Source organism: Rhinichthys klamathensis, unplaced genomic scaffold (genome assembly GCF_029890125.1).
Source record: "Rhinichthys klamathensis goyatoka isolate OS25496 unplaced genomic scaffold, OSU_Roscu_1.1 h1tg000019l_1, whole genome shotgun sequence".
In the NCBI taxonomy this organism is placed as follows: Eukaryota; Metazoa; Chordata; class Actinopteri; order Cypriniformes; family Leuciscidae; genus Rhinichthys; species Rhinichthys klamathensis.
In genome coordinates, this window is record NW_026606570.1 from 5,400,912 (window position 1) to 5,414,416 (window position 13,505).

At 36.2% G+C, this 13,505-nt stretch overlaps 1 protein-coding gene across 1 annotated transcript; it reads left to right on the forward strand.

Moving 5' to 3' along the window:
- The first annotated feature begins 7,847 nt into the window (after positions 1–7,847).
- On the forward strand, positions 7,848–13,407 carry pmpca (peptidase, mitochondrial processing subunit alpha). Its single transcript, XM_056236825.1, has 13 exons — positions 7,848–7,921; positions 8,683–8,885; positions 8,977–9,056; positions 9,150–9,232; positions 9,337–9,431; positions 10,978–11,078; positions 11,168–11,431; positions 12,023–12,115; positions 12,211–12,329; positions 12,409–12,499; positions 12,572–12,634; positions 12,722–12,866; positions 13,192–13,407. Exons 1-13 carry the CDS (start codon positions 7,875–7,877, stop codon positions 13,359–13,361), a joined length of 1,554 nt encoding a protein of 517 aa, XP_056092800.1. The 5' UTR covers positions 7,848–7,874; the 3' UTR covers positions 13,362–13,407.
- The last annotated feature ends 98 nt before the right edge of the window (positions 13,408–13,505 follow it).

Sequence of the window (13,505 nt, forward strand, 5' to 3'; positions counted from 1 at the left end):
GTCTTTTGCAGTCACTCGAATGTTTTTCTGAACCTGCCTTCTCAGAAATCTGGTTGCAGCCATTTATAACTTTTCTGCCCTGTCCAGGTAGTGTAACCACTGTTCTTTTAACTTTGAATTTGTGAACTATGCTTCAAACTTTGTCTCTAGGAACATTTATATTTTTGTATCCTGTTCCTTGTTTGTGAAGGGCAATGATATCTTCTATATAACAAACAGCCAGTTCAGATATTTCACGTGTTCTAGCTCAAGCACAATTGGTGCAACTAATAAAGCTCTTGATTAGATAACACCTTTGTTATTGCTTGAGATAACACCTGTTTTACAGATTTGAGCTGTTGTGAAGGATTCTTTTCAATGGGTTGAATAATTTTGAGACTGCAGAAGTCATTAAAAGTTGCATTTTCAGTTGAATTTGGGGAAACCACCTGAAACAAAAGCTGAGGTTATCCGCTTATACGCTTTAACATACCCGGGTATGTCACATTTAACCTGCTTTCTGGAATGAAATCTATAGCAGACTTCAGTTACAACCCTGCTCCAACACACTTACCTGTTATACCATGAACACCTTGATTAGCTGGTTTAGGTTTGATTAGGGTTGGAGCTAAACTCTGCAGGATGGTAGCCCTCCAGGAGCAGGGTTGGAGACCCCTCATGTCCATCATGTTTACACAGCGCAAACAACTTACAGCTCTGCACCTTACTCCCGATTACTCTCAAATTGTGGACAGGAAAGGAGTAAGTCAATAAATAGGAAAACAAAATAACTTGCTTGTTACTTATTTGAAAGGGTTACTGGAAATGTTACTGGAAGTTAATGGGTTAAATCCCTTAATCCATTAACTCAATCTATTGCATCTGATGTTGCAGTGACTGCTTGACACTAATTATGAATCCATTTATTTTCCAGGTAGACAGTAAATGGTGAGTAAATCTCTTTCACCAAGGATCTTGTAAATTTTTCAAAGAACACAATGTTTCAACATTTTAACCGTTTTCATTGATATTGAAACTAAACAAAAATATCATTTTCATTGCTGTAAACAGTTATTTTAGTTGTATACTGTCAAAAATTCTGTTAATTGTATAATGTATTTGCATGTCAATATTTGTACATCCACATGAAAAATGACTACATTACAGTACCAAGTGGAGTCTTCATATGTATTGAGTCATTGAATACTAGTCTATTGATGCTTGTACACAGCATTGTATAAAATTAAAAAGAAATTTCAAAAATGGAACTATATAGGCCTATATAATTATTTCAACTGTCGAACCCTATTTAGGGATATGTTGGAATTCTGTCATTTTATGCTGAGTAGACAGACGTCTGTGTTGTATATTTGTGCATACTGTATGTTTGCTTTTTGCATATATGTTTAAGAATTGTACAGCGCATTGGTCAACTAAATGTTTTGTTTAATTGTGCTTAATAAATAAATTGCCTTGCCTTTAACAATTGCAAAAATACTGTACTTACCCATGCAGAGCAGAAGTGTTAAGCCTCAGTGCAGCATCTCTGTCAGTGAATGCTTGCCAATGTGTGTCTTCTGGTTCATCTATGCAACAGGCTTGATCTAATGATGGAGCAGCAGACACACATACACACAGATGGGCTGTGTCATGTAACCTGGAGAGCAGAGCACCACCCCTCCACAGCCAGGAACAATACGAGAGGACTAAGCACCACTCTGCATGTGTTCAGACACTGCGCAAAATGAATGAGGCCACAAATATAAAACTAAAACATGCAGTTTGAGAAAAATGAGAACAATTGTGTTTCAATTCCCTCATAATGGTTATTCATAAAAGGTGTCCACAAGTCTAATAGCGTTTGTTGTACACATCGGCATAAATCATTTCACACCTGTATGTGTGTTTGGTTGCATGTGGCATGATTAATTATACGCTATATTTAAAGCCGTAAAATATATTTTGCTTAAAATACAAATCACTTAAAAATAGTGATGTGTTACATACACATATATGTTTTATATTTGCTTTTTTTTGGGGGGGGGGGAAACTATATTTCTGATATGCTTCAAAATTGGCTTATTCAAACATACTTTTACACTTCATATTAGAGCTGGTTAAAAAAGGGAAAAAACTAAATTTTAGGGCTTAAGTAGCCTACTAAATGTTAACTTGCTGAGTTTCAGTAAAGACCATAGAATTCATCTGTGAATCTGATCTTAAGTTTTAATGTAAACAGTCAGTTAGCAGAAACAAAAATATTGATTTTACAATATGCAATTTTAGGAATATACATAGAAAGTTATCAAGTACCATGGGTTTCAGTCTTTGCAAATGTAAATCAGCTTCATTTCTTTTATCAATTCAGCACAATCAGATGTAAATTAAAGTACAAATAGCCTGATTTCTAATCTATGCAAGAGGGTGATTTTAATTAACTGAACAAAGGCCAGTTCTGTTGGCTACTGTGATATTTGCAGTGTGGAACATCAAACACACAAAGTCTGCTCTAAATCATTTCATGTCGCTACAGTAATTATCAGCGAGAAGCTACCTCTTCATGTGATGAACAGAAACAGAATCAACAGAGAAAACATCTTTGGCAGGACCACAAGCTGTGGTTTCATTCTTTATTTACATTTTCAATCAGAAGGACTTGCCATGGATTTCATTTAATCCACATATGTCTGACAAATCAACTAATAAAGATGACAAGGCAGCAAAATCATCACATAATCAAGTGTTATGTACTGTATAGGCCTATTTATATTTAGTCATTATTCACAGTCTAACGCTGTGGGCTGTGTCTGGATTCCTGACCAACTCAGCTCAATACAGGCCCGGTTTCACAGACAGGGCTTAGATTAAACCAGGATTAGGCTTTAGTTCAATTGGGGCATTTAAGTAGCTTTTATAAACGTGCCTTAGAAAGAAAAAAAAAGCATTACTCACAGTGCATCTTGAAACAAAACAATGGCACTGATATTTTAAGTGCACGTTTATTTCAGTAGAAATAGCTCAAACATGCATTTTAGCCTGGACTAGTCTGTGAAACCAGGGGATAAAGTCTCTCACAAGTGAATCTCATTTATTCGCCCCTGTCATACATGATTTTATAACCAAGCTTCATATTAATCAAGTAAGCTATTGATTCTTTCTCAAAGTTATGTGACCTAAATCGACACAATGTAAAATGTTGATATTAACCCTTTGATGCGCAAGCTATGGATACCCCTTCTAATGCGCAACATGGGTCTAAAAAGACCCGTATTCATTTCCTATGTTATTTCAGTGATGGCTGAATGTTTCTTTGCTGAATCTTTAAAATATATGTATTGTATCATTTGTTATTCCAGGTATTGATTAAATATCTTGTTTTTGATTTCCACAAATCATTATGTTTATGTTTCCTTTCTTACTTTATAAACAAACACAGTTTTTGTATTTCTACATCAATTTTACATACACGGGTCTAAAAAGACCCGTATTCATTTCCTATGTTATTTCAATCATGGCTGAGTGTTTCTTTGCTGAATCTTTAAAATATATAAATATATGTATTTTATCATTTGTTATTCTAGGTATTCATTAAATATCTTTGTTTTTGATTTCCAAAAATCATTATGTTTATGTTTTCTTTCTTACTTTATAAACAAACACAGTTTTTGTATTTCTACATCAATTTTACATACACGGGTTTAAAATGACCGTATTCATTTCCTATGTTATTTCAGGTGGCTTTGACAGTTACAGATTTTATAATCAAAAGGCGGGGAAAAAAGGACCCTAAACTCTTAACACATCGAACCATTTCAGCATAATGGCTTATTCAAGACTATACGGTTCTTAATAGAACTTTTAGGCCTATTACATGTAAATAAGCTTTAAAGGGGCATTTGGCAACTATTTCAACTTAATAAATGGTTAAAATGGTGACTTTCTCTGCTCCCCCTAACGTTCCTAGGCGGAAAACCAACCTTGCAACATGGGGACTAACGTCCCAGTAAGTTGGAAACAGGAAGTCTTGTGAGAAGCGAGAACGAGTGAGAAACACAAAATGCTTTATGGCAATTCGACATAAACACGCACGCCGCCCTCAATGTGTATGATGTATTACCCACCTCGGTATAGCTCCACACGATAAAGTTGGCCGGCTCCGATAATAACAAATGCACATGAGCAGCGGTAGAAAGGGGGAGGAGGGGCCGCAAGTGAGTTTTTTTACAACATTGTTGTGAAATATACGTCCCACAGCTGTAGGGGGAGCTCGTTGAGAAAACATGCGACAACAAAAGTGAAAATCAGCGAAGAAATAGCCAGAGTTGCTGAGTTCCCCTTTAAAAACCCATCTTTTTTTAGTGTAGCTAACATTAGCTAGCTAGAATAGAATATGTCGACAGCTAGCTAGCTAATAGTATTGGATATGTTTCTCTTTCTCACAAGTAATTTCTCACTAGGATTTCATGGTCAAGTAACCATAGCCTAATATTCAAATATTATGTCCAGTTATCTTTTACAAAATATCAAATATTTTCTGTGGTTAAAATAAAATAAGACTTGCATCAAATATACAAAAGCAGCAGTGTTGAGTTGTGAAATGTGTGGCAGGTGAATAGTATTATGTAATAATACTATAGTAATAGTATTTATGCAGTAAATATGTGCCTACTTGCAAATATGTGCAAATATCAAAGGTTTCTATATGGGTAATTTTTGACCCATGTTTGTAAAATGTATGTAGAAATACAAAAACTCTGTTTGTATATAAAGTAAGAAAGAAAACATAAATATCAATATTTAATGAATATCTGGAATAACAAATGATAAAATGCATATATTTTAAAGATTCAGCAAAGAAACACTCAGCCATGACTGAAATAACATAGGAAATGAATACGGGTCATTTTAGACCCATGTTGCGCATTAGAAGGGTTGTGATACAAAAACTATTTTTATTCAAAAAGTAAGAAAGTAAAAATAAAAATAAGGATTTGTGATGATCAAAAACAAGTTAATTGAGGAATACCTGGAATACTGAATGATGAAATTAATTTCTTGCAAAGATATAGAAAATTAAAACTCAGTCGGGTCTATTTAGACCCATGTTGTGCATCAAAGGGTTAAAGTATGTTAATGGGGGAAAATGAAGCCTAAGTCAACAGACTAATCAAGGAAATTGCTATTTAATTGAGACGATAATATAAAATGTTAAAGCATTACTCACTTATTTATATGGTAACAAAATAAGGTCTGTTAACATGCATTAGTTAACATAACATTAATAAAACAAATTTGTTCTTGCTCACAGTATTAACAGTTATAATGTTAACAAATAAAACCTTACTATGAACATTAATATTTACAAATTTAAATTAGCCTAAGCTGTCCTGTTGGATTTGAATATTCAACATTATGTCCATATCTACATGAGAAGAATCCAAATCCAAATGAGACCTGACAGAACCAGAAGAATTTCCTGTGGGAAATATAAATTAGCTCTGGCATGAAGATGTGGCAAGCAGAAAGCTTGTTCTAACATGAGGTGAGTCTCTGCGCTGAGACCTGAAAAACATCATACAATATCTGTTTGTATAATTTAAGGGCCAGTCTGCTTTGATACAACATTTACAGACTATAACATAGCATGGACTCAAGTGTTGGGCAGTAGCCTAATGCGTTTTACTAACGGAAAAGTATTAAAACTAGTGTAACGAATTACTGTTGCCAGGAAGTAATAAGTAAAGTAATAATATTACTTTTGAAATGAGTAATAAAAAAAAAAAAAAGTAGAGCCAAACACTGCTGTTAGTTACTTGCTTTTAAGCCCATTCATGTTAACAATGGACATTATAATATACTGCACTGATTCACTTCACATATGTCAGCAGCAAATACAATTCATCACACATTGCAACATAACGTGAGAAAGCTTTTCAGATGAATAGGTGCATCTTACCATTCTTAATCCATTCATTCCATGCATGTATCTGGTCACTATCATGATCCACAGTAGACGCTGTGTGGACATAAACTCTTTTAATAAAGTGCAGGAGAAAATTCTTTAAACAAAATAGAAAATTGCATACAAACACCTACTCATGCTTTCATATTTATTATCAAAGGTTGCTATGAACATTTAGACATGATTCTCACCATGCGAGTGATCCAGAAGCAGTTTCCTCAGCTCTCTCAGTGTCTGCGTGAGGTTTTTCAATCTGTGATGTAAGTACGCATTCTCCTCCCTCAGAGTGTGAATTGTATCTTGAAGCTCATATGAAAAGTTCATTTGTGGTATAAAAGACATGGTCAACAAAATAAGACCCAGATGCACTGAAACCATCCTTCTCTAAATGTAGAAGCTGTTGCACAGTCAACTGATTCTTGTGTGGCCCGCACATGCCTGACAAAAAGCACTTATAGAGCTGATGCCTGCATTTAGAAAATCAATCCAATTCTCATGCACCATTTATTTTGGTCTCAATAGAAGCTGTAAGGACACACTGTTATACAAAGCTCTTTTTAGGTTAACTAGTGTGAAAGAAAACTGGTGTGAAAGCCTTTCGATGTAATGTGGTTTACTTAATGTCAGGCATGAATCTAACATTGGTTTATATTCTTTGGTAGATTTTTTTTAACAATACCCCTTACATAGGAAGACTGCCTATTTTTTTTTAATTCTTCAGTTTTTTTTTGTGTGGTAATGTACCTCTATACCACTTAGCTCTATAACATGCTCAGTTGAAATCATACAGTTTATTTAGCACACATGCTTTTGGTCACAAATGTTTGGTCACGGATGTTGTCACAATTTGACCGTGGCATTCATCTGTTTAAGGCTATTTTTACCCCTTAATTGTTACCATCCCGCTAGCTGGACGCTTTGCGCTCTTTTTATTTGTCAATACCACATATTTTAGTAATCATCATTAATTAGGTAGCTATCATTATTAAAAATAAATATTTAGTACAGTAAATTTGATTTAGAGTAAATTTAAACTTCCATAGCTTTATAATTCAGTAATAATCTGCTGAGTGTCTTCTTTAAAACAAGAACAAACTTAGGTCTATATTCCAAAGCATACTTCAATTACAACCATACGTTTGGATAGTACATTTTCATGTCTTCTCAAAAAGGGGGTTGACAGTTAAAAGGTTAATGGCTTTTCAGCAAAATATAAACAGTAAATATTATGAAATGCATAATGGTTCATAAGAAAGCAAATCATTAAATGTATCTGTTTGGTAATTCATAATTATAATTAATGAATTGAATAAAATTACAACAAGTAGATTTATTTCGTGGGCAGCATGATAATGTTTTTTCTTCTTTTTTTTTCTTTCAACATTGCTACCAGCAACCTGTTCTTCAATCTTTTGGTATGAGAAGATGTCTCAATTTCTAGGTGTTAAAATGAACTGCAACCTTATCTTAAATTTGTCATCTGTCTTACTTCATACAAATGAATTTGACTTTTCTATAAGAAAAATTATCGATTTGTTTAACTATTATAAGGAAAATTTCATATTCATCAAACTAAATGGAGTAACTCAAAACCCAACTTTGCTTATTTTAAAGCAGCCTTTAAAATGCATTTTGAGTCTGTAAAGTTTTTAAAAAATCGAAAAGCCCAAAGATCTGTATCTCTGCTAAAGGAATTTAATATGTTTGTGATGCCCTTTATCTTTTATTTTATTTTATTTTTTTATTGTTGTTTCAAGTTGTTCTCATCAAATGTGAAAATGTGTAAAAGAAATGGCAAGAACTTGATGTCAAATTCTGTAATTTTGATAATTCAATAAAAAATAAAAATAAAAAAAAACATTTCACAGAAAGTAGAGTAGGAAGTGTTTGATAATCATTTCCGGGTAAGGTTCATGGTCAAATAGAATCCAACATGGCTGCTCACATGTCCAGATTGAGGGGCTGGAGCCGAGCGCAGAGGTTTGGTCTAATGTATTAGTTATTTACGCACTGAAATGAAGAGTGTCGTATGTGAAAAGCCGTTGCCACATGTTTGTTCTGACTCTATAAATTAATATGTATTAGTTATTCTGTCTACTTTATAAAATCGTTATAGCGGTAATGTGCATGTGATAAACTTCGAAATCTCGCGTGCTTTCCCTGGCGCTTCGGTAATTAAACTGAATTGACAGCAAAATATTTGCCTACAATAGCCAGTGTGGAGTTGTTGTTATTATTATTTTGTCTCATGATTTAACTGTCTTAGTTGTCAAATGTTGAGATGCCTGTAAAAGCAAAATAGTTACTGTGTAACGTTATGTAGTTACTGTCAGTATATTCAATTCAATTCACGTTTCGCTTTTCACAATACACGTATCATTTCAAAGCAGCTTTACAGAATGTGCATGAGTCCATATTACAATAGAGTGTTGTTATCAGGTAACTGTCCAACTTATGTATTTCAGAAATGTACATAATTATACAAAATCACAGTTAGCTAAAAATGTATTAATTTAAACAATGTAATAATTTAATGCAGAAACAATGGGTTTTTACTGCACATTGAAGTAATCAATACTTGTTTGTTAACAATTGATTATGACATTTAGAAAAATGTAGCATTGGTGCATGATTCAGAGTTTGCGTCATCTGAAGTCTTCGCAGGAGTTGGCGCCGTCTCTTCATAGGTGTTGGTGGGCATCTGAAGTATATGATTATTGCTAAGTGTCTGTGTGCTGCAGGTATGGCATCGCAGTATGTAGACCTTACAGCAGTGGCAGTGCGTATCCCAATGTGTCCCTGTCCACACCGCTGCCCGGGATTCCCAAACCTCTCTTTGCTTCTGTGGACGGCCATGAGAAACACGAGACTAAAATCACCACCTTAGAAAACGGACTCAAAGTTGCATCGCAGAACAAATTTGGTCAATTCTGTACGGTTGGAAGTAAGTAAAATGTGTAGCAGATACTCTGATGTTGTTTGATTCTAATGAGCTGAACCAGATACCAAATGTTTTTTCACCTGTTTGTTTTTAGTTTTAGTAAATTCAGGCTCGCGTCATGAAGCAAAATATCCCAGTGGAATTGCACACTTTTTGGAAAAGCTTTCCTTTTCTGTAAGTCTGTCAATGATTATGAGTTGGACTAAATAGCTTTGACACTGTTTTGATTTTTAGTGCACAAACCAACTCATTCTTCTTTACTGTAAGTCTACAGCCCAGTTTGGAAGTAAAGATGAAATTCTCCTAACACTTGAGAAACATGGAGGCATATGTGACTGCCAAACATCCAGGTCTTGCATTTCTTTTAGTTCTTAGTCAAAAGTGAATTGTATTTCAATGCTGTTTTGGTTCTTTTCTGTTTACCTCATGCTTTTTTTCTTTCTGTCATTTAAAGAGACACAACGATGTATGCTGTTTCAGCTGAAGTGAAGGGTCTAGAAACTGTGGTGAACCTTCTGTCAGATGCAGTTCTACAGCCTCGTTTACTTGGTGAGCATCTGAAAAACAACTGATTATTTGAATCTTTGAAAGGGTTAAAGAGACTCTACCAGTCAAAAGTTTGGATTTTTTTTTTTTTGAAAGATGTCTCTTATTGCTCACCATGGCTGCAGTTATTTGATCAAAAATACAGTAAAAACAGTAAATCGTAAAATATTATTTGTGCCCCTATTATGCTTTTTCAGATAATACCTTTTATGCATTGTGTAATATAGTTGTTTGTGAATGTAAAAGGTCTGCAAAGTTTTAAAGATCAAAGTGCACGATCAATATTGTCTCCCCCCAAAAAAGAATAGATTCTGAACTGCAGAAACGAGTCGTCAGCAATTCCATTCTCACCTCTGTAACCTACATGCCTACAAATGTGCGTAATGCGTGTTCAGAAAATTACCGACAATAATAATAATAATGAACTTCAGCTCCGGACAGTGTTGCCAGATTGGACTGGTTTCAAACATCATTTGTGTTGCGCTTTTACTTCAAATAGAACCAATACGTCTTTCTTGAAGATTTCTTGAACATAATGCAAAACTTAGCACAGTTTTAAGAGCCACTCTCTCACTCTTTACTGTATATGCAACTTATTGTATATGTATGCTACTTTGGCATAGCAATCACGCTGAATATACAGCGGCTGAACTGATCCCAAACCAGCACAAATTTTGTCCACCTGCCCAAACCAATTTATTTTTACCCACACAATCAAATTCAAAACCGCCCAATCTGGCAACACTGTCCGGAGCTGAAGTTCAGTAATGGTAATAGACATTTAGTTTCCGACATGCGCTGTAAGCAGTAGACCAATCACAACAGACTGCACCGTCTGACCAATCAGAGCAGAGTAGGCTCTTGGAAAGGAGGGGTTTAGAGAGACTGAATATTCGGACAAGTCGTTTGATACATGTGCAATGTATATTATGAGAAAATGAAAGTGTTTTTTGAACTTTGGTGCATGTAAACATGTCGTAGGAGACCTCTGAAACTAAATTAGGAACCTTTAAAATTGCATAATAGGGGGACTATTATTATTATAATGTTTACAAAAAATCTATTTTCTGAATAGTTTCTATAGTTTCTGAAAAAATGTATCCTGAATCCTTAAAAAAAATGTATCATGGTTTCCACAAAAGTATGAAGCAGCACAACTGTTTTCAACATTAATAACTATTATTAAAAATTGAGCATCAATAATATTTTGATAACTGCACCAAATCAGCATATTAGAATGATTTTTAAAGGATCAGTTGACAGTCGTGGCCTAATGGTGAGAGAGTCAGACTGGTGACCTGAAGGTTGCAGGTTTTATTCCTTAATCCTGGCAGGAAATGACTGAGGCGCCCTTGAGCAAGGCACTTAACCCCCAATCACTTCCTGGGTGCCACAGCAAAAATGGCTGCCCACTGCGCCGTCTGTCTGTCTGTCTGTCTGTCTGTCTGTCTGTCTGGTGTCTGTTCACTACTCCTAATGTGTGTGGACTTATTTGGATGGGTTAAATGCAGAGGACAAATTCCGAGTAACTTTCTAATATTTTCTTCAGATGAGGAGATTGAGATGACCAGAATGGCTGTTCGGTTTGAGTTGGAGGATCTGAACATGAGACCTGACCCGGAGCCTTTACTAACTGAAATGATTCATGCAGTATGACCACTTCTACAAATACCAATACCTTGCTGTAGATCATTGAATTAAGTTTGTAAGTCTTATTTTATTGTCTCTTCAATGTTTAGGCAGCATACAGGGGCAACACCGTGGGCCTGCCTCGCTTCTGCCCTGCCAACAATGTTGAGAAGATCGACAAGAGGCTGCTTCATAAGTACCTGCAGAGCTATTACTGCCCGGAGCGCATGGTGCTGGCCGGGGTTGGGATTGAACATGAGCAGCTTGTTCAGTGTGCCAGGAAGTATCTCCTAAATGTTAAACCTGTATGGGGCGTGAGCACACCTGCCAACGTCGACCTGTCTGTAGCACAATACACGGGCGGCATTGTTAAGGTGAGCACCTTTTTAAAGGCTGTGACACACCTTGCCGACGTCAAAGAACTAACAGTGATGAAAAGCCGACTGTTTTGTCGCTTCCCATTGCCTGCATCTGTGCCTAAAAGCTGCACCTGAAGACACCAAAAGAACCACAGGCGACTGCCAACTAGCCTGTGCGTTCTGCGCCTGTGTGCAAGGAAATAACAGTGTATATATCATTTTCAAATACGGTAACCGAAACTAGGACTGCAGATATACAAACTAAACAAAGCAGTGCTTACCATTTTTAATATCAGTCATGCTGATCACTACTTCATTCCAGGTGGCTCATGTTGTTATGAAAATGTCTGCATATTGAATGCAAGATGATGTAAAAGTAGAACAGACTCTCTGCTATGTGCTCTGTTTACTTTTATTCACTTTCGCTAACCTGAACAGCCAATCAGAGCGATCTCTCTCACTGACGGCCCTGACGGATATTCAACATGCTGAAACCACAAAAACGAACCCATTGCCGACCGTCGGCATGGTGTGTCACGGCCCAAAGAGCAGCAGAATTTTAAAGATTCACAAATTACTTAAGCTAAGCTTTTTGTCTCATATCAGATGGAGAAGGACATGTCCGATGTGAGTTTGGGTCCGACACCCATTCCTGAACTAACGCACATCATGATTGGGCTGGAGAGCTGCTCCTTTTTGGTTTGTTACACATAATAAATCAAATCAGTTCAATTTCACACTTGCTGAAATTGGTTGTGTGCTTATATAAGTCTTTTTTTGTGACTGACTGATAGGAGGATGACTTCATCCCCTTTGCAGTCCTCAATATGATGATGGGAGGCGGAGGGTCCTTCTCTGCCGGAGGGCCAGGAAAAGGCATGTTCACCCGTCTCTACCTTAATGTGCTCAACAGGTGTGGCATCATCTCTTTATGCTCTGAAACTGCTGTTATATGGTGAACAGTTTTTAGCAATCTGTTGTCGTTTGGACAGGCATCACTGGATGTACAATGCTACTTCGTACCACCACAGCTATGAAGATAGTGGTGTTCTGTGTATCCATGCAAGTGCAGACCCTAGACAGGTACTGTAGTTAGGTTTACGTGATAAATATTACTACAATACACCGTATTTTTTTAACTAATCATCTTTTTAGGTGCGAGAAATGGTGGAGATCATTACAAGGGAGTTTATTCAGATGACTGGGACAGCAGGAGACGTAAGACCTTCTTTTGTAAATTGTTTCTCGTTCTGAATTTGTTGCAATTTTTTGCATTGCACTGTTGCAAATCTCTCACTTGTGCAGATGGAGCTAGAGAGAGCCAAGACACAACTGAAATCCATGCTCATGATGAACCTGGAGTCTCGACCCGTCGTCTTTGAAGACGTGGGTCGACAAGTACTCGCGACAGGCAAGAGGAAGCTGCCGCATGAGCTGTGCGAGCTCATCAGTAAGTGTTGATTGATACTGCAGAGTAAAGCCTATATGAACTCTTAATTTAGCTTGTAAATTTGTTTAATACTTAAACTACCTTTCAAAAGTTTGGGGTCAGTGAATAATTTTTTTTGTTTTTAAGAAATTCAGCAAGGATGCAGTGAATTAATTAAAAGTAACAGTAAAGACATTTATAATGTTTCAAAATATTTCCATTTCAAATGAATGGAAAGAAATTCAAAAGAGCAGCATTTATGAAAGAATCCTTAAAAAAAGTATCTTGATTTCCCACAAAGATATAACGCAACTTTTGTGATCAATGAACAATTTCTTTGTTTTAGGTAATGTTACGGCCAGTGACATCAAGAGAGTCACAGCGAAAATGCTGCGTAGTAAGCCTGCGGTAGCTGCGCTGGGAGATCTGACAGAGCTGCCCTCGTACGAGGACATTCAAGCCGCTCTCTCGAGTAAAGATGGACGTCTGCCTCGCATATACCGCCTGTTCCGATAGGGGACCGACGGCTGACACCATCTAGAGACAAATAGGAGCACTGACCCAACAAATATTATTCTCGACTGGAATTTAAGTGCAATGCTTAATGTGGTTGCATTTCATCTATATAGTGATATATAGATAGTTCAGCATTTACTTAAC

Bases quoted from the DNA above. Each gene is read 5' to 3' on its own strand.
- pmpca (XM_056236825.1), top strand. From the start codon at position 7,875: ATGGCTGCTCACATGTCCAGATTGAGGGGCTGGAGCCGAGCGCAGAG. The intron at 7,922-8,682 runs GTTTGGTCTAAT...TGTGTGCTGCAG, and splicing joins GGCTGGAGCCGAGCGCAGAG to GTATGGCATCGCAGTATGTA. The intron at 9,233-9,336 runs GTCTTGCATTTC...TGTCATTTAAAG, and splicing joins TGTGACTGCCAAACATCCAG to AGACACAACGATGTATGCTG.